The sequence below is a fragment of the Sorex araneus genome, chromosome X, assembly GCF_027595985.1.
Source record: "Sorex araneus isolate mSorAra2 chromosome X, mSorAra2.pri, whole genome shotgun sequence".
NCBI lineage: Eukaryota > Metazoa > Chordata > Mammalia > Eulipotyphla > Soricidae > Sorex > Sorex araneus.
This window is the reverse complement of record NC_073313.1, coordinates 140892882-140914598: the sequence shown is the minus strand read 5'-3', so window position 1 is coordinate 140914598 and position 21717 is coordinate 140892882. Positions and strand designations below refer to the sequence as shown.

At 46.2% G+C, this 21717-nt stretch overlaps 1 protein-coding gene and 1 pseudogene across 1 annotated transcript; both read left to right on the top strand.

Annotated features, from left to right (window-relative positions):
• The first annotated feature begins 1614 nt into the window (after positions 1-1614).
• LOC101542723 (rho-related GTP-binding protein RhoG-like) lies at positions 1615-13839 on the top strand. The gene is made up of 2 exons (XM_004621526.2): positions 1615-1711; positions 12547-13839. Exon 2 carries the CDS (start codon positions 12562-12564, stop codon positions 13135-13137), a length of 576 nt encoding a protein of 191 aa, XP_004621583.1. The 5' UTR covers positions 1615-1711; positions 12547-12561; the 3' UTR covers positions 13138-13839.
• On the top strand, positions 3918-4049 carry LOC129400308 (U2 spliceosomal RNA; annotated as a pseudogene).
• Positions 13840-21717: the final 7878 nt, after the last annotated feature.

Sequence of the window (21717 nt, the reverse complement as noted above, 5' to 3'; positions counted from 1 at the left end):
CCACCTCCGATGTCCCCTGTTTCCCTCCTGCCATGTCCTCCCAGCCTTCCTCTATGGCAGACACTTTTCTTCTCTCTCTCTCACTTCTCTCCTTTTAGACATTGTGATTTGCAACACAGCTACTGAAAGCTTATGTTGTGTATCATTTTACCTACTTTCAGCACTCAGTTCTTATCCAGAGTGATCATTTCCAACTACCACTGTCATAGGGGTCCCTTGCCAACGCCTATTAAAAAAACTATTTAGACACCGTGATTTATAAGGCTTTTGGGATTCAGTGTTCCAATTCTAAATCCACCACCAATGTCAGCTTCCCTCCACCTGTGGCCCAAGGTCCTCTCCCTCTCCCCACACTGACTCCTTAGAAAACACATTACTTTTACTTATGATAGTTTGGGTCACATGTTTACAATAGTGCTTTTTCTTATAATTTACCTCGCCCCTGAATCACTCACTGAAATGTCCAAGACCTTTAGCCAATGCCTTTATATTATTCAACCATTTCATTACTGTCTCCCCCCAACTTTACTTAAAATAAAGGGGGGCTGGAGCAATAGCACAGCGGGTAGGGTGTTTTGCCTTGCATGCGGTTCGACCCGGGTTCGATTCCCAGCATCCCATATGGTCCTCTGAGCACCGCCAGGAGTCATTCCTGAGTGTAAAGCCAGGAGTGGCCCCGGTGTATCGCCAGGTATGACCCAAAAAGCAAAAAATAAATAAATAAAATAAAAGGCAGGAGAGATAGTGTAGCGGGTAAGTGCTTGCACGCAGCCAACAGGGACAGAGGTTACTCTCCTACCCAGTTCCCTGAGTCCCTCTAGGTGTGATCACTAGCTCAGAGCCAGTAGTAATCCCTGGGCTGTGCATAGCCTGGTGTGCCACCCAAATCTAAATTAAATCAATAAAAACGGCATGCTATACAACCGCATTTATGTAAAACTCTAGAAAATGCTAAGTTTTATTAAGGGGAGATTGTTTTGGGGCCACACCCTGAGGAGATTAGGGTTTACTCCTGGCTCTGTGCTCAGGGATCACTGGGATGCCGGGAATGGAACCCAAGTGTGCAGCATGTAAGGCAAGCACCTTCCCTGCCCTGCCCTGCAAGCTAATATGTTGATATCAGCACTCTTGGTTCACTCACTAGCTCAATTTCTTTTATTGCCTCGACTTTTTCTGACTTTTTTTTTTCAGTTTCCAGACAGCCTTTTTTTTTTTATACTAACGTTGTTTTTGAGTGGGAAAGCTTAGGGTAGGGGTGGAGTGGGCGGGACTCACCTTGCTAAGGGGAAGGTGAAACTTGCGCCCCCTCTCAGCGAGGAACTCCTAGGAGGATCGGTATCTAATCGGACGCCCTGCAGCGGCTGACCTGGGTTCGATCCCGGGAATCCCGTATGATTCCCCAAGCACCGCTAGAAGTAACTCCTGAGTGCAGAGCCAGGAGTAACCCCTGAGCATTGCTGGGTGTCACCCAAAAAGCAAAAAGCAAAAAGCCTGTGACTGGCTGCCCGCGAGGCTGGCCCTAGAACTCCACTTCCCAGGAGGTCCCGGGGCGCGGAGATGAGACTGCGTCTGACGACAGTTGGGACTCGGTCGCTGCCCGGATGTGGCGCCGAGCCCGCCTCAGGCGGCCAAGCCCATCACCAGTCCGCAGCCTGGGAGGCGTTCGCAGCTGTGCTCGCTCCGCGCTGGAGAAGGAGGAGCCCTTGACCCGGTAAACTTTCTTGAGACCCCCCCCTCCCCAGGGGAGGGGGAGCGTCTCCGCTCTTTCCCCTTGAAATCCCCATCCCCTTGCTCGATTGTCCTAGGATATGTGGCACTCCTTTGGATGAGGGGTTCGAGGTGGGATGAGTTGAGGTACACGGGGAGCTGGAGCCTGCGCTTCTATGTGGATCCGATGAGGGGCACTTCTCGTCCCAACCGCACGCACCTAATTGAAGTGTCGCTGCCTCGACCCTGGGAGGAGAAAGGGGGCGAGGATGTGCGGGCTCCAGCGGGCGCGGAGTGGCTGTTGAGGGGCTCCCTGGGGTTGCCTCTGGGCTAAGCGTTCAGGCACTGGATCGTCTTCTGGCCCTCGGGGGAGGAGTGGTCAGATTTGTTTCCATAGCTTCCCCGTGCTCCCCACACTCCTTTAACTCAACTTCAATGAACCAAGTAAAATGGGTGAAATGAGCCAAGTAAATCCGTTCTCAGCGTGAAGAAGCTTCCGTACTTTGCTGATCACAGAGTTGAGCAAAGGAGTAAATAAAAAAGGGTGGGGAGCGAGGGGAATGGCTCAGAAGACGCGAGCAGAGTGTATGCAGAAGCCCCGGTTCCATTCCTCACACCGTAAGGACCTCTTAGCACCTCCAGGAACGGAACCTCCTCCAGGAGTAATGCCCCGAGTACCTCGGTTGTCCCCAAACCAAAAAACGGCGGCGGGAGTAGGGGGGGGGTGTGGGGTGCGGGAGACGCACCTGCTGGATTGTTTTGGTTTCAGAAAGTTAGATTTCAGGTGATTTTGACTCCGATTTGTCTGAAAAGTCGAATTTGGAAAATGTTAGACACTGTAATACTTTGAGTGGCTGGGAGGTGTAGGTTACATCTGGCTGTGTTCAGGGCTTGCTGCTGGCTCAGGGATCACTCCCGGTGTTGCTCAGGGAATCAGATGCGGTGCTAGGGAGCTAACTAGGGCTGGTGCATGTGCCTTAACCCCTTGTACACCAGTTTCTCTCGGGCATCAGAAACGGGAATAGTTTGAGTTGCATTCTTTTTGTTTGTTTGAGTTTGGAGCGGCAGCCAGCTATGTGAGGCTTAAGGCTTTGAGCTCAGGGATCACTCTTAGTGGTGCTTGGGGAACCATATCTAGTGCCGGGGATGAAACCTGGGTCAGCCCCCTGCAAGGCAACCATCCTACCTGCTCTATTGTTTCTCTGGCCCTGAGTGCCATTCTTGTTTAGGCTGTTAACTGGTTCTCAATTGTTACTCCTTTTATACTGGGCATCCATCCTGGGACTTCAGTGCTTGTTAAGGAGGATCATTTAGATGAGTTTGAAAGAGCGGGGAGAAACCTACTGCCTACCTTGAATGGAGTCAAATTAGTGAATGACTTATTTGGGAGGTTCTGGGGTGCTAAACTCCTGCTCTAGGCTTCTCCCAATGTCCATTGTGAAAGGCAGACATAAAGATGTTTGAGCTGCTTTGGCGTCTACTTCATAATGCTACTGAGATGAGACTCAGACAGTTGAGCATTTGCGCAATGCGTAGAATAATAGACTCTTTTTGGTTGGGGGCTACCCCCGGCAGTGCTCAAGGCTTATCCTGGCTCTCTGTTCAGGGATCCCTCCTGGCAGGCTCAGCGATCATATGGGGTAGCACAGATTGAACTCGGTCTGCTCTGTTTAAGGGAACCACCCTACCTGCTGCACCGTTGCTCAGGTCCTAGCAATAAACTCTTAATGTTCACTTCCCCTTTGTTTTCCCATAGTGACTGATTTTCTCGGTGCCATCTATTACTGTGTTTTATTAGTTGCTTTTTAATATAAATTCTGCTTTGTTGAAAGACTGTAAACTTCTATTTTCTTTCTCCTTCCCTCCCTCTCTTCCTCCCTTCTTTCTTTCTTTTTTTTAGGGGGTCACACCAGGCGATGCTCAGGGGTTATTCCAGGTTCTGCACTCAGAAATTACCTCTGGCAGTGCTCTGGGGACAATATGGGATGTCGGAGATCAAACCTGGGTCAGCTGGGTGCAAGGCAAATGCCCTCCCCACAGTAATATCTCTCCAGCCCTGCTTCCTTCCTTCCTTCCTTCCTTCCTTCCTTCCTTCCTTCCTTCCTTCCTTCCTTCCTTCCTTCCTTCCTTCCTTCCTTCCTTCCTTCCTTTTTTTTTGTTTTTTGGGCCACACTCAGTGGTGCTCAGGGGTTGCTTCCAACTCTGAGCTCATCGCTTCTCGGCCTTTTGGCTAAGATCAAGTGTAGTATCTGACTCTGAGCTCAGGAATTGCTCCTGGCAGTGCTCAGGAGACCAGGTGGGATGCCAGCTTGGCCACATGCATGGCAAGTGCCCTACCCACTGTCCAATAAGTCCAGCCCCTCTTTCTTTTCCTCTTTCTTTCCCTCTCCCCCTCTTTCTTTCTTGCTTGCATGCTTTTGGGGTCACACTTGGCGATGCTCTGGAATTAATCCTGGCTCTGTACTCAGTAATTACTCCTGGCGGTGCTCAGGGGACCATATGGGATGCTGGGGATTGAACCCAAGTCAGCCACGTGCAAAGCAAACGCCCTAAATGCCTTACCCGCTGTGCTATCACTCCACTTTCTTTTTCCTCCCTCCCTTCCTTCCTTCCTCCCTCCCTCCCTCCCTCCCCCTAGTAGTGCATCACACAGAGAGCAATGTCTGGGACGGTATGAATACTGGTGGTGATGTATGTGATCCTTAAGGAAAATTTATGGAACTGAGGTAAACAAGCTTCTCATGTAGGTAAAGAACAACCTAGAATATTTGCCTTTTTTCTTGTAACTTTACAGTCTCTCAGAGGTTCCAATCCTTTTAAAAATTTATTTTAGGGGCCAAAGAGATAGTACAGAAGGCAAGGTTCTTGCCTTGCACACAGCTGACCTACGACCCCTGAGCACAGAGCCAGGAATAAACCTTGAGCACAGCTGTGGGTGTGGTTCCCAAACCCTAAAACTAAAAAAATTAAATTAAATATAAGAATGTATTTTTATACTTTAAAACTTTTTGTGCCAGGGGCCGGAGCGATAGCACAGCGGGTAGGGCATTTGCCTTGCACGCGGCCGACCCGGGTTCGATCCCCGGCATCCCATATGGTCCCCCAAGCACTGCCAGGAGTAATTCCTGAGTGCAAAGCCAGGAGTAACCCCTGAGCATCGCTGGGTGTGACCCAAAAAAAAAAAGCAAAAAGAAAACCTTTTTGTGCCAGAGAGATAGTCCAAGGGTCAAGGCACGCACGTTGATTGCATGCAGCCAAACAGATTGATTCCCTGCACTGCATATGGTCCACTGAAGCCATCAGGTGTCACTCTTGAGCACAGAGCCAGGAATACCCCTTGAGCACTGCAGGGTATGGTCCCAAAACCAAAATCAAAACCAAAACCAAACAGAACATTTTTGTATCTAATACATTAGTGTGACCTCTATATAAATAGTTGTACAACAGAAAACTAGAAGTTTTCTATTGCAAAAATTGAAACTCGGGGCCGGAGCGATAGCACAGCGAGCGGGTAGGGCGTTTGCCTTGCACGCAGCCGACCCGGGTTCGATCCCCGGCATCCCATATGGTCCCCCAAGCACTTCCAGGAGCAATTCCTGAGTGCAAAGCCAGGAGTAACCCCTGAGCATCGCTGGGTGTGACCCAAAAAGCAAAAAAAAAAAAATGAAACTCAATACCAGAGCTTCCCAACCTAACTTTGCCTACTGCACACTTTACACATAGGTGAACACAAGTACACACACGCTCAGTGCCACCTTGGAAATCTACTTGTTTGTGTTTTGTGAACACTTGGCTATGCTCAGAGATTATTTCCTGCCTAGTGCTGGGAGGTACTACATGGTGTTGGTGATGAAACCTTGGCCTCCCTCATACGGAGCATTATGCTCAGCCTGTTGTATATTTCTCCAGTCCTAGAATCTACTTCTGTAGTTGCCGTCCTCCTAATTGTAGTGGAGCTGCTATGCCTCCCTGGATCATTTTTGTTTGTTTGTTTGTTTTGGGGCCACACAAGCAGTGCTCTGGGCTTACTTCTGGCTCTGCACTGAGGGATCACTCCTGGGAGTGCTCGGGGACCCATATGGACGACAGGGGTCAAAACTGGGCAGGAGGGGGAGCCAGAGCAATAGTCCAGTGGGTAAGGCGCTTGCCTTGCACGCCACCGACCTGGGACCCATCCCTGACAGAGCCAGGAGCAAGCCATGAGCACAACTGGGCATGGCCCAAAAACATAACAAAAAATATGATGCTTCATAAAAATAATAAAATAAAAAACATAACCATGCTCCGTGCTCAGGGTTCACCCCTGATGGGACCGAGAGGACCATATGGGATGCTGGGGATCAAACACAGGTTGCCTGCATGCAAGGCAAGCACCCTACCCGATGTACTATCACTCTAACCCAACATACCCCACAGTTTGAAAAAAGTAGGAAGGGATGGGCCAGAGAGATGGGCTAGAGTGTATGCTTTGCATGCAGAGGGCTGGGGATAGATCCCCAGAGCACTACCAGGAGTGCCCCTCTGAGCACTAAGCTGGGAATAGCCCCTGAGCACTTTCAGGTTTGGCCCCTAAACCAGAAACAAAATTAGGATCTAGGGTATTTTTCCCGCACTGGAGCAATAGCACAGCGTGTAGGGTGTTTGCCTTGCATGTGGCCGACCCGAGTTTTTTTTTCGGGGGGGGGGGTCATACCTGGTGATGCACAGGAGTTATTACTGGCTCATGCACTCAGGAATTACTCCTGGCGGTGCTCAAGGGACCATATGGGATTCTGGGAATCGAACCTGGGTCAGCCACGTGCATGGCAAAAGCCCTACCTGCTGTGCTATCACTCCAGCCCCCCGACCCGGGTTTGATTACTCTGTCCCTCTCAGAGAGCCCTGCAAGCTACCGAGAGTATCCCGTCCACCCAGCAGAGCCTGGCAAATTACCCGTGGCATATTGGATATGCCAAGAACAGTAACAACAAGTCTCACAATGGAGACGTTACTGGTGCCCACTCGAGCAAATGGATGAACGGATGAGAGTGCTACAGTGCTTCAGGATATTTTTCACAAAGTGGACAAAACCACCCCAACTGATGGTGGGGCACAGGACTCTCCAGGGTAGTAGCCCAGGTGCATTTGAGTGATTTTTGTTTGCTTGCTTAAGCAAGGTAGTTTCTTTTTGTTGTTCTTGTTGTTGCATTTTTTATTTATTTTATTTTTTTCAGTGAATTTTTTCCCCTTTTTTTATTGAATCACCATGTGGAAAGTTACAAAACTTTCAGGCTTAAGTCTCAGTTACACAGTGCTCGAACACCCATCCTTTCACCAGGCACATATTCCAACACCAAGAACCACAGTAAACCTCCCCCCCCCACCCCCAACCCTCTCAGCCCCCACCCCGCCTGTATAGCTGATAAATTTCACTTTACTTTCTCTTTACTTTGATTACATTCAATATTTCAGCAAAGAACTCACTATTATTGTTTGGAGTTTTACCCCCCAAAGTCGGACCTGCTGGAAAGGAAGCATTTGATAATTTGTTTTTTATTGCTGAAAATGAAGAGATATTGTCGTGTGGGCACAATAGCGGCCGCGACGTTTTAGATTTCTGTATTCTACTATTTCAGTAACTAAATCCAGAGGAATTTCTGCCAGAAGTTGCATCATTGCTAGCTCGTACCTTTCTGCTACTTTATATTCCACATATGAGTGCAATCTTTCTATGTCTGTCTCTTTCTTTCTGACTCATTTCACTCAACATGATACTTTCCATGTAGATCCACTTATATGCAAATTTCATCACTTCATCTTTTCTAACAGCTGCATAGTATTCCATTGTGTAGATGTACCAAAGTTTCTTTAACCAGTCATCTTTTTTTGTCACTCCGATTTTTTCCAGATTGTGGCTATTGTAAACAGTGCTGCAATGAACATAGACATGCAAATGTCATTTCTACTATACCTTTTTGCCTCTCCGGGGTATATTCCCACGAGTGGTATTGCTGGGTCAAATGGGAGCTCAATTTCTAATTTTTTGAGAATCGTCCATATTGTTTTCCAAAAGGACTGAACAAGTCGGCATTCCCACCAGCAGTGAAGAAGAGTCCCTTTCTCCCCACATCCACACCAACACCGGTTGCTTTTGTTTTTTTGGATGTGGACCAGTCTCTGTGGTGTGAGATGATATCTCATTGTTGTTTTGATCTGCATCTCCCTGATGATTAGTGATGTCGAGCATTTTCTCATGTGCCTCTCAGCCATTCGGATTTCTTCTTTGGGGAAGTTTCTGTTCATTTCATCACCCCATTTTTTGATCGGGTAGGCAGTTTTCTTCTTGTGGAGTTCAACCAGTGCCTTGTATATCCTTGATATCAGCCCCTTATCGGATGGGTATTGGGTGAATAGCCTTTCCCATTCTGTAGGCTGTCTTTGTACTTTGGTCACTGTATCTTTTGAGGTGCAGAAGTTTCTTAGTTTCAGGTAGTCCCATTTATTTATCTTTGTTTTTACTTGCTTGGCCAGTGGCATGTCAGCTTTGACACGTTGGCTTCAATGTCATGGAGAGTTTTGCCGACTTTGTCTTCAATGTACCTTATGTATTCTGGTCTGATGTTGAGGTCTTTAATCCATTTTGATCGGACTTTTGTACATGGTAATAGGTGGAGATCTGAGTCCATTTTTTTGCATATAGCTGTCCAGTTTTTCCAGCACAATTTGTTAAACATGCTTTCCTTGCTCCACTTCACATTTCTAAGCAAGGTAGTTTCTGAAGGGTGAGAGGGCATTGAGTGAAAATTTTTAGTCTTGAAAAAGGCCAAATAAGTTTATAAACCTTTGTTCTAGACCCCGGGCCATCAGTATGATTCGAATGTCCAAATACAGGTCATCTATACCATTTACATTGATAGATGTAAAACAATACATTTTTACTTCTAAATGACGAGCGAAGCTTGATTTTTTGTGCCTAAAAGTTTCGCTTTGGTTCAGCAACCTCTTCAGCCACATTATTATTCTGAATGCAGTCACTGTGTGCAGAGTTGTTGGGCTTTGGAGGGTACCTAGAGGGGGCTGGAAAGATGAGTTGTACAGGCAGTAATTGCTCTAGAGATTCAGAAGAGAAAGAGATCAATCTATTCTGGGTCTGAAGAGATAGTACAGCAGGTAATGTGCTTGCCTTGCACCTGACCACCTAAGGTTTGATTCCAGCACCTCACATGATCCCCTGAGCCTCACCAGGAGTGACTTCTTGGGGGGTGGACTCTCTGGTGCTCAGGGCGTACTCCTGGCTCTGTGCTCATGGATCACTTCTGGCAGGCTCAGCGGACCATATGGGTTGCTGGGGGTCGAACCCACGTAAGACACGTAAAAAGCAAGTACCCTACCTCCTGTACAATCCACCAGCAGTGATTCTTGAGCACAGAGCCAGAAGTAAGTCCTGAGCACAGCCAGGTATAACCCCCAAATCCACCCCCCAGCAAAAAAAAAAATCCTATTCTGGAAAAATCAAGGAAGGTGATTTTCAAGGAGGTGGTAGATGACTGCTCTGTTTCCCTTGTCCTTGAGTATTTGATCTTTTTGCCCATTCTGAGGTGAGAAATCAGTTAGCACCCATGGATGGTTGAAATTCTCTGATCTTTTAGCTGTGAGACCTATGCTAATGAAGGCTTCTAGCTGTAATGCTTCTTTGGTCAGAATTGGCTGTATCTGGAGAGAGAGCTACCCCTAGTGGACATGTGTGTGAATCATACGCTGAAGGTCAACTTTTCTGTTAATGGAACCCCGGAAGATGGGTTTTGTATTGTTTTGGTCTATGAATGGCCCTAATGTAAACCTCACCTAGTAAGGCAAGATGAGTGATTTACCAATTCCCTCCAATTCCAATTCCTTAGTTGAGAAATTGCTGACTGACATTTTTCTTTAAATAAAACTGCTCTTTCTTGTGTTCTGACTCTGTAAATTAAAACACTAAGTTTGGGTAGTAGTTACTAAGCTAAAGAAGGTGGAGTAATGTGGGCTACTCAAAGGATACAAAATTGACAGAATTTGAGGGACGTATAAACATGGGAGTTCAAAACAAGTATGCTTCTTGGAGCTTGTCTGTGCTTTTTCATGAACTCTCAGATACTTGATTCATGAAAAAATGGGATGAGATTATGGTGTAACCTATAACCTGGAAGCCTGTAATTTTTGGCCTTTTGGGTCACACCCGCCAATGCACAGTGGTTACTCCTGGCTTATACACTCAGGAATTACACCTGGCGGTGCTCAGGGAACCATATGGGATGCTGGGGATTGAACCCGGGTTGAACGCGTGCCAGGCAAACGCCCTCCCCGCTGTGCTATCACTCCAGCCCCAAAAACCTATATATTTTTTAAAACCTGTATTTTTATTTTTATTTTTTTTGCTTTTTGGGTCACACCCGGCGATGCAGAGGTCACTCCTGGCTCTGCACTCAGGAATTACCCCTGGCGGTGCTCAGGGCACCATATGGGATGCTGGGAATCGAACCCGGGTCGGCTGCGTGCAAGGCAAACACCCTACCCGCTGTGCTATCGCTCCAGCCCCAAACCTGTATTTTTAAGGTGAGGAAGGAGAGCAGGGAGATGGCTCAAGGGATTTATTATTATTTTTTTTGTTTTGTTTTTTTTGGCTACACCCAGTGATGCTCAGGGGTTACCTCTGGCTCTGCATTCATAAATTACTCCTGTTAGTGCTCAAGGGATCATATGGGATGCCAGGAATTGAAACTGGGTCAGCCGGGTGCAATGCAAATGCCCTGCGCACTGTACCATTGCTCTGGCCCCTTGCTCAAAGGGTTTTACTAAATGGTTTGCATGCTGGAGCCCTTGACTCCATTCTGACACCACATGTTCCCCAAGCACCGCCTGGGGTGACCCCTGAGCACAGAAACGGGAGTAGCCCTATGAGCACTGCTGGGTGTGACCCATGAAACAAAACCAATTAAAAATAATTTTAAATTTTTCATTTAAAATTAAAATGTAATTTAAATTAAGTAATTTAATTTTTTAATTTTTTTGTCTGGGGTCACATGCAGATTATTACTCTTGGCGGTGCTTGGGGTACCATATGTGGTGCTGGGTTGTAGGATAACATAGCCTCAGGTAGTTTAGGTTTATTGGGTTACTCCCGTCACAGTGCTCCCATTCCTCTGTGTTTATTTGTAGCTTCTTTCTTAGTGTTCTGTTGACTTGTAAATATTGTTTTTCTCTTCTCCTTGAGTCCTTTGCATAGTTTATTCAGAGCAATGTCCTTTTTGTATGGACACAGGAAGACTAGCAAATGCTATGCTTTTATAACCTGGGAGTCATTTGACTCTACATGATATTTTCCTCCTGGACATCTGTTCTCTGACCTAAGCCTCAGCTGCCCTTACTTCCTAGCACCCCCAAAAGCAGGGTCCCGACGAGGGACAAGACAGACCCAGGGCAAGCGGTGAGTTGTGTGCTACCCTGGCATAGAGATGGGCCTGGCCAAAGTGCCTAATGCTTAACTATAAGTTAAGAGTTTGATCATGGACAAATGTTGTCATGATCCAAACAGTGATAACTAGATTTGGACCCTGCTAGGCTTAGGAGTGATTAATTTGGCCTGAGTGCTGTGGTCTGAGTCTGTGGCAAGATGTTGTCAGGAGAGCTGCCTTGCCAAGTCTCAATGTATCTCTTGCTATGTCCATGCAAAAATAACTAGTATTAAGATGTTAATGAGTGTTTGGAATGTGGAGAGGAGAAAAAACCCTTAAGAGGTATTTTGCCTACTGGCAGTCAGAAAGGGCTTTGGAACACCCCTAGGTTGTGTTCCCTTTGAACCTGACAGCCCTCAGGAAGGGCTTTATTATGTTGATTTTGCTACCTGGCGGTGTGTAACCTGGGGGCAAGGGCGAGAGAGGAAAAAGGGAGGAGAGAGATGGAGAGAGGCGGCAGTAGATTGAGAGAGAGGACAGAGCTGGAAGTGAGGGAGATGAGAAAGATGGAAGATTGAATAAACGGTAACTAATCAGCAACCAGCTTGGTCCTCATTCTTCCTTTGCCTGTCCTTGGCCAACGGCCGTCCCGATCCAGCCCATACACAGCGGTTCCAGAGCACCGAACGTGGGCAGTGAGACAGAGTCGCCCGGAGAGCCCGCGAGTGCACGCGCCCCTCGGCGTGCCTTAGTTTTTTACACTGGGTATCAAACTTGAGTGGATTGCTCGCAAGGCAAGTGTCTTACCTGATGTGTGCCTTACTCTCCACCTCCAAAAGGAATTCTTGTCCTAGTCTGGGAAGAGAGAACGGAAAGGAATAGAGTACATGCCTGGCATGTAGAAACTGGATTTCTTTTTGTAGGGGGGCACAGTTTTAGGTTATGCCCAGGTGTGCTCTGGGATGACTCCTGGCAGTGCTTAGGTAACCATATGTGGTGCCAGGGATTGAACTGAGGTTGGCTGCATGCAAGGCAAGTGCTTTACTGCCTGCATAATCTTTCCATTGCTGTGTTTGATTCCCAGCACCCCAGAGTACCCCAGGCACCATCAGTGTGGCCCCTGAGCACTGCATGGGGGACTTTCCTCAAAAAAATTGTTTTACTTTTGGGGTCACATCCGGAGATGCACAGGGGTTACTCCTGGCTCATGCACTCAGGAATTACTCCTGGCGGTGCGCAGGGGACCATATAGGATGTTGAGAATCGGCCCTGGATAGGCCGTGTGGCAAGGCAAATGCCCTACCCGCGTACTATTGTTCCAGACTTCTAACCTCCTCTCTTGCTCCTCAGAGAGAACTGTTTACAAAGTTTGCCCTCTCGAAATTATCCAAGTATCTGTAAATATTCCCTATTTCTCTCTTTTATACAGGACTCCAAGGGAAGTATGCAGACGATCAAATGTGTGGTTGTAGGAGATGGGGCAGTAGGTAAGACCTGCCTGCTCATCAGTTATACAACAAATGCCTTTCCTGAAGAGTATATACCCACTGTATTTGACAACTATAGTGCCCAGACATCTGTGGATGGCCAGACTGTCAGCCTCAACCTTTGGGACACAGCTGGCCAAGAGGAATATGACCGGCTGCGAACGCTCTCCTATCCCCAGACCAATATCTTTGTTATTTGTTTTTCCATTGGCAATCCATCCTCTTATGCCAACGTGAGGCATAAGTGGCACCCAGAGGTCTCTCATCACTGCCCAAATGTACCCGTTCTGCTAGTTGGCACTAAAAGGGACCTTCGGAGTGACCTTGAGACAGTGAAGAAGCTGAAGGAACAGAGTCTGGTGCCAACAACTCCTCAGCAAGGCACTTCCCTTGCTAAGCAAGTGGGGGCTGTAAAGTATCTGGAATGTTCAGCTCTAATGCAGGATGGGGTACATGAGGTATTTTCAGAAGCTGTCCGAGCTGTGCTTTATCCTGCTACAAAGAAGAACACCAAAAAGTGCGTCCTCTTATAGCTTGTGAGATGCTACTTGGGGACTGCGTCCAAGGAGGTAACAAGAGGTAATTCCTCTGACAGCCCTTAATAATGCCAACATGAGCCATTTGTCTCTTCTGGAAACTCTAGACTTCAATTTATGTGACTTTTGGAGGACAAAGACAGACTAGCTGTACATGGTTACTGTAAACTCCGTTCTGGTTTTGAGGAAAATTGTGTGTGTGGGCGTGCGTGCGTGTGTGCGTGCATGTGTGTGTGTGTGTGTGTGTGTGTGTGTGTGTGTGTGTCCCTGTTAAAGTTATAAGAGGAGACATCACCAAGTGCCGTTCTTTTTCTATCCTGGCCAGACTGCAACTAAACACAGTAGTCATGATGCTTTCCTCTGTAGGCTTTTGCATGTCTGTTTTAAAATCAGTTTCTCTTTTGACAGTATTTACCATTGAGCAGATTCTTCACAGAAGAACCCATTTTTCCAGTGTTTAAGTAATTGCCTTAAACTGTCTGACACATTAATTTTTAAAAACTGTGTTATTTGTGATTACTGGATGTTCTCAATGTTGATGTATTTTTCCACTTCTGGAGATGAAACATTTTCTTAAAAATGTTAAAGCAGTATTTCCTAAATTTCTGTGAGATGTAATAGATGTTCCTTTAAAAGACACATCTGGGGGTCAAATGTGTCAGAAATCAATGTTTTAAATAAAGCTGAACAGGATCTTCACTTGCAAGAATTATTTTTTGGGGGGAGCAGTATGGGCTACACGTGGTGGTGCTCAGGGGCTATTCCTGGTTCTGTGCTCAGCAGTATCCCCTTGATAGTACTCAGGGCAACTATATGTTTGGTGCTGGGGATTCAACCAGGGTTGGCTGCCTTGCATCTTACCCACTGTAGTATCTCACCGGCTCTCACTTCAGGGAATCTAACTTTCAGTAAAAATGCAATATTTTACAAAATTATTTCACAGAAAAAAAATGGGGGACTACACAGGCTTTTGTCAGGGTGTAATCTTATTAAAATCATTTTTATGTAATCACGTGAGATACACAGTTACAAGGTTGTTCATGATTGGGTTTCAGTCATAGAATGTTCCAGCACCCATCCCTTCACCAGTGTACATTTCCCACTACCAATATCCCTAGTTTCCCTCCCCCACCCCACTCCTGTCTCTGTGGCAGGTACTTTTCTTCTGCTCTCCCTCTCTCCTTTTGGGCATTATGGTTTGCAATACAGAGACTGAAAGATTATCAGGTATATCCCTTTACCTACTTTTAGCACTCAGTTCTTACGGGTAGGGTTTACTCCTGACTCTCTGTTCAGGGTTTACTCCTGATGATACTCGGGAACCATCGCGTATGCTGCCAAGGATTCAAACTGAGGTTGGCCATATGCAAGGCAAACCCTGTACCATTTCTCGGGTCCCCCAATAAATTTTGGGGGCCATACGTGGTGGTGCTCAGGGCTTACTCCTGGTTCTGCACTCAGGGAACATATAGGGTGTCAGGGATCGAACCCAGGTTGGCTGTGTGCAAGGCAAGCACCTTACCCACTGCACTATCGCTCTGGCCCAGCATATATATTTTTTAAAAATGTTTTAGGTTTTGGGGCCACATCCAGTGATGCTCAGGGATTAATACTAGCTCTGCATTCAGAAATTACTCCTGGTGTTGCTCAGGGATGCTGGGGATCAAACCTGGGTCTGCCATGTGCAAGGCAAGTGCCCTGACCTCTGTATTATCTCTCCAACCCCTGCCCCCCATAAATTTTTAGTATAAATACAGACCTGGGTCTGTATGCTGGGTCATATTCCCCTGACCCTGAAAGAACCTCCAATGCGGCATCATTGGGAAGGACAAGTAAAGAGAGGCTTCTAGGGGCTGGAGTGATAGCACAGCAGGTAGGGCGTTTGCCTTGCACGCGGCCAACCCGGGTTCTAATCCCAGCATTCCATATGGTCCCCTGAGCACTGCCAGGAGTAATTCCTGAGTGCAGAGGCAGGAGTAACCCCTGTCCATCGCCAGGTGTGACCCCAAAAACAAAAATAAATAAATAAATAAATAAATAAACAAATCTTCTGAAAAAAAAAAGAGAGGCTTCTAAAATTTCAGGGCTAGGATGAATAGAAATGTTACTGAGACCACTCAAGAAATTCGACGATCAATGGGATGATGATGGTGATGATTATGATAAATACAGACCTAATATTTGGAGCAAACTTACTCTAACAATTACTTGATGTTTATCTGAAATTCAAATGTAATGTCATATTCTGGGTTTGGTTGTCATACTTGGTAATGTGCAGAGGTTATTCCTGGCTCTATGATCAGGAGTTTCCCTGGCAGTACCCAAGGATCCATATGTAGTGCCAGGATTCGAACCAATGTTGGTGGCAATCAACTGCCTTAACCTCTGAACTCTCTCTCTCTCTGGTCCTCTAATGGGATGATCTATATTTATTTTATTTGATATTTTACTTTAAGTTTTGGGGATTTGGGGTCATACTTGACAATGTTCAGGAGTTTCTTCTGGCTCTGCACTCAGGAATTACTCCTGATAGTGCTTGAAGGACTGTATGGGATGCCAGAGATTGAACCTGGGTTGGCCGTGTGCAAGGCAAGCACCCTATCCACTGTACTCCAGTTCTGGAACCACACATTTCAGTTATGGTACTCACACAGTTTTTTTTTTAATTTTTAAATTTTATTGAATCACTGTGAGATAGTTACAAGCTTTCATGTTTGGGTTACAATCTCACAATGATCAAACATCTATCCCTCCACCAGTGCACATTCCCCACCACCAATATCCCAGGTATACCCCCACTTTCCCACCCTCCCCCTGCCTCTATGGCAGACAATATTCCTCATACTCTCTCTCTATTTTTGGGCATTATGGCTTGCAACACAGACACTGAGATGTCATCATGTTTGGTCCATTATATACTTTTGGCATACATCTCCCATCCCAACTGGTTCATCCAGCCATCATTTTCTTAGTGATCCCTTCTGTATTCCATCTGCCTTCTCCGCTTTGCTCATGAAGCAGTCTTCCAGCTATGGGACAATCCACCTGGCCCTTGTATCTACTGTCCAAGGTGTCAGCCTCATGTGGTATTATTTTATATTCCACAAATGAGTGCAGTCCCTCTATGTCTGTCCTTCTCTTTCTGACTCATTTCACTTAGCATGATACTCTCCATGTTTATCCATTTATAAGCAAATTTCATGACTTCATCTCTCCTAACAGCTGCATAGTATTCCATTGACACACACTAACTGTTGGCAGCATTTTCCAGGGCTTGCTATGGTACTGATATATATATGTGCTGGAGTCACTTCCCCGACTCTGGTATTTACTGGTGGTCGCACATACCAGGCTGTATGCTGGTGATGATGCACTCTTTTGTGGGTCCAGTGGTCTCAGAGCAGAGCTGCCAGGTCTGTGTTTGGTTCCACATTTGGCCAGTACCAGGGATCAAACTCAAGGCTTCCAGCCTGCAAGGCACGTGACTTCAGCTCTGAGCCATTCCCTGGTTCCCATGACTTTTTTTGCTTTTGGGCTGCACCTGGTGGTGTCCAGGACTGGAGATTCAAACCCAGGTAGGCAGTATGCAAAACAAGCACCTTACCCTCTGTATTATCTCCCTGGCCTCAAACTTTCCATTTTCTTATGTTCTTTCTCACATTCCCCATCTGCTTTATTCTAGCATCACCATTCTTTTTGATACTATCTTAAATAAGTCCACTAGGAAACCACTTCACTCTGGGTCCTGTGTCCTGTCAACACAATCCCATCAATCTTTGAGCACTTTCTTATTGACACACAGTATTCCAGGCTTACTCTGCATGATTCCTGTCCTAAGCCCATAATATCAGCCACTCATTTAATTTTTTTTTTTGGTTTTTGGGTCACACCCAGCGATGCTCAGGGGTTACTCCTGGCTCTGCACTCAGGAATTACTCCTGGCAGTTCAGCCACTCATTTATGGAGCCCTAGCTTCTCTTCATGGGGAATGGTGTTTAGAAACAGACCTCTTATCAGGCCAAAGTGATAGTACATGGGTTAAAGCACTTGCCTTGCATGCAGCTGACCCTGGTTCAATCTCCAGCACCACCATGAGTAATTACAGAGTAAACACAGAGCCAGGAGTAATCCCTGGGCAGCACTGGGTAAAGCCAAATAAATAGGGTTGGAGAGAGAGTGCATCAGATAAGGTCTTTGCCTGGCACCTCATGGTCCCAAAGCCAGGAGTGATTCCTGAGCACAGAGCAGGAGTAAGCTCTGAGCACAGCTAAGTGTGGCCCACCATCCTCCACCCAAATCAAGTGCATTTTATCACAGTGCCTCAGATCTAAAATATATTTAAAGAAATACAGATAGCCTAGAACTCACCTTTTTATGTCGGCTCACGACTTGAGCCGTGATTACATGGATGTCCTATGAAGTGTTTTAATAGTTTTACAGTTCTAAGCCAGATGATACAAGTCTGCAAAGCTCCTCAGAAATACTGCATTTTGGCAATGAGAAATAAGTAGAATACTATTGTCATACTAATATTTAAAACAAAAAGCAAAACAGAACATTTATCTATGTACTTTTTTAGATACAGCCTGTTGATGCTAACGCATAAAGAAAACTAGATTTCTAGCCAGAGATGTAGTATAGCAGTCAGTGTGCTTGCCTTGCTTGTAGCCGACCAGGATTCGATCCCCAACATCCCATATGTTCCCCTGAGCACTGCTAGGCATGACTCTTGAGTGCAGAGCCAGAAGTAAACCCCAAGTGCTACCAGGTGTGGTCTAAATACACCTCAATATAGAACTTTATTGGCAATATGGCAACATGTTGGAAGATGGTGGATTCATGTCCTCAAAGCAACCATCTTGTCTGTATGTTCAGAAGAGGATTTTCAAGGGAAAGAACAAGGAAGAAAGGGTGGGCTGCAGATCAGTGGCATCAGAATGAACAGTAGAATGCCCTAGGGGATGGTCCCCTGAGGTACACTCTATCTCACCTACAAACCTAAATTAGGGGTTAGGCTTTTCATGGAATAATAAACAGAGGCAAATGGCCCTTATCAACTTTCTTTGGAGCAAGGAGAGTTGTTTTCTAATAACTGATCCTTTACCTTTTTTTGATGGGGTGGGGGGGAACAGGGACATCAGGTCATACTCGGGTTAATCCTGGATCTTTTTTTGAAATTTTATTGAATCACCATGAGATAGTTACAAGCTTTCATGTTTGGGCTACAATCTCACAATCTCACAATGATCAAACACCCATCCCTCCACCAGTGCACATTCACCACCACCAATATCCCCAGTATACACCCACTTTCCCACCCTCCCCCTGCCTCTATGGCAGACAATATTCCTCATACTCTCTCTCTACTTTTGGGCATTATGGCTTGCAACACAGACACTGAGAGGTCATCATGTTTGGTCCATTATCTACTTTTGGCATACATCTCCCATCCCAACTGGTTCCCCCAGCCATCATTTTCTTAATGATCCCTTCTCTATTCCATCTGCCTTCTCCCCTCCGCTCATGAAGCAGTCTTCTAGCTATGGGGCAATCCCCCTGGCCCTTGTATCTACCGTCCTTGGGTGTCAGCCTCGTGTGATGTTATTTTATATTCCACAAATGAGTGCAGTCCCTCTATGTCTGTCTTTTTCTCATTTCACTGAGCATTATACTCTCCATGTCTATCCATTTATAAGCAAATTTCATGACTTCATCTCTCCTAACAGCTGCATAGTATTCCATTGTGTAGATGTACCTAAGTTTCTTTAACTAGTCATCTGTTTTAGGGCACTTGAGTTGTTTCCATATTTTGGCTATTGTGAACAGTGCTGCAATGAATATACAGGTGCAGATGTCATTTCTATTGTTCTTTTTTGCATCCTCGGGATATATTCCCAGAAGTGGTATTGCGGGGTCATATGAAAGCCCAATTTCTAGTTTTTGAAGGACTGTCCATATTGTTTTCCAGAAAGGCTGGTTCAGTCAGCATTCTCACCAACAGTGAAGGAGCGTCCCTTTTTCCCCACATCCACGCCAGCACCGGCTGCTTTTGTTCTTTTGAATGTGTGCCAGTCTCTGTGGTGTGAGATGGTATCTCATTGTTGATTTGATTTGCATCTCCCTGAGGACTAGCGATGTGGAGCATTTTTTATGCGCCTTTTGGCCATCTGTATTTCTTTTTTGAGGAAACTTCTGTTCATTTGTTCTCCCCATTTTTGATGGGGTTGGAGGTTTTTTCTTATACAATTCTACTAGTGTCTTGTATATCCTTGATATTAATCCCTTATCCGATGGTATTGGGTAAATACTCCTTCCCATTTTGTGGACTCTTTCTGTATTTTGGTCACTGGGTCACTGTTTCTTTTTTTTCTTTTTCTTATTTTTTTATTTATTTTTTTAACAAATTTATTTATTTTTAATTAATGAATCACCATGAGGGTACAGTTACGAATTTATACACATCTGTGCTTATGCTTCCCCCATACAAATTTCGGGAACCCATCCCTTCACCAGTGCCCATACTCCACCACCAGTAAACCCAGCATCCCTCCCATCCTCCCCAATCCCATCTCCCCCCACCCCACCCTGTCACTGTGGCAGGGCATTCCCTTCTGTTCTCTCCCTCTAATTAGCTATTGTGGTTCGCAATAAAGGTGTTGAGTGGCCACTGTGCTCAGTCTCTAGCCCTCATTCAGCCCGCAACTCCCTTCTCCCACATGGCCTTCGACTACATTATAGTTGGTGATCCCTTCTCTGAGTTGCCCTTTCCCCAGAATGTGAGGCCAGCCTCCTAGCCATGGAGTCAACCTCTTGGTAGTTGTTTCTACAGTTCTTGGGTGTTAGTCTCCCACTCTGTTATTCTATATGTCATAGATGAGTGCAATCTTTCTATATCTGTCTCTCTCTTTCTGACTCATTTCACTTAGCATGAAACTTTTCATGCGGATCCACTTAAATAAAAAATTTGTGACCTCCTTTTTTCTAACAGCTGCATAGTATTCCATTGTATAGATGTACCAAAGTTTCCTCAACCAGTCATCCGTTCTAGGGCATTCGGGTTTTTTCCAGATTCTGGCTATTGTAAACAGTGCTGCGATGAACATACATGGGTCACTGTTTCTTTTGAAGTGCAGAAGCTTCTTAGTTTAATGTAGTCCCATTTGTTTTTTTTTTTTGCTTTTTGGGTCACACCTGGCGATGCACAGGGGTTATTCCTGGCTCTGCACTCAGGAATTACTCCTGGCGGTGCTCAGGGGACCATATGGGATGCTGGGAATCGAACCCGGGTCGGCCGCGTGCAAGGCAAACGCCCTACCCCCTGTGCTATTGCTCCAGCCCCTGTAGTCCCATTTGTTTATATTTGCTTCCACTTGCATAATCCTGGCTCTTCACTCAGAGATCACTCCTGGTAACACACGAAGGGAACAATAAGGTATGCCTGGAATTGAACCCAAGTTGGCTGAGTGCAAGCACCTAACCTGCTTGTGCTATCTCTTCAGAACCCCGCCCCCCTTGCAACATGTACAACCTTTCACCCTATTTCAGTTGATATAGAAAAAAAACTGACAAAAAGTAAAGGATAGCGAATATAGGTGAAAGACTAGCTTTTCACTTTTTTGTGTGGGTTTTGGCTCACCTGGCAGTGCTCAGGAGTGACTCCTGGAGGTGCTTAGAGGTCCTTATTTGGTACCAGGGATCCGAGCCAAGGTTTGCTGCATACAAGCTAAGTCTCTTCTCTTCTGAACTATCTCTTCGGCTCTCACTTTAACTTCTATTTAATTTCCCATATCCTGAAATAAGATGGGTGAGGGGATCCGTTTTGATGATCAATGTTAATTCAAAACAGGGGCTGGAGCAATAGTCCAGCAGGTAGGGCATTTGCCTTGCACGCGGCGAACCCGGGTTCAATGCCTGGCATCCTACGTGGTCCTTCGTACACTTTTCAGGGAAGCGCAGAGCCAGGAGTAACCCGTGAGCACCGCCGTGGCCAAAAGGAGAAAGAAACGTGAACTCAAAACAGCTAGTTTGGAAAATTAACTTTGGCACAACGCAATTTGCTGCCAATTTCTCTCTGCTACAGAGCAGCGTGGTAGTAGTAAAGCACAGACTAGTAGGACGTAAGGTTTTATTTTATTATTAAAAAAACTAGGGGAGGAGCTAGGGACTACTCCGGCTTGCAGCAAGCAGTCAGTTGTGGCGGGCAGGACTGGAGAGCACGTGCAGCCACAGAGCGAGGCTGCAAACAGTCCTCCGGCACGCGCGGCCACCTCCCAGTCCGATGTTACCTTCTTTTCATTGTTATTCTTTGGCCCACAAGCAGCGGTAAACGGCGTGAGGTGCTGAAGTAAAAGCCAGGGCGCTCTGAAGCAAACATTTAAATCCCACTCCCCGGCTTTCATCTCTACTTCCGGTTACCGAGACAGGCTTACTTGTGGATCCCCGTGCACCTCGTGACTCGGATAGCTCGTCCTGATTGGTGAGAAATTGAACTTCTCCGGAACGGGCTGTCTTGCGCCGACAAGCGGCATTGGCGGAAGGGGTGGGACAACTGTTTTTTAACCAATCACCGGCCACGTC

Bases quoted from the DNA above. Each gene is read 5' to 3' on its own strand.
- LOC101542723 (XM_004621526.2), top strand. From the start codon at position 12,562: ATGCAGACGATCAAATGTGTGGTTGTAGGAGATGGGGCAGTAGGTAAG.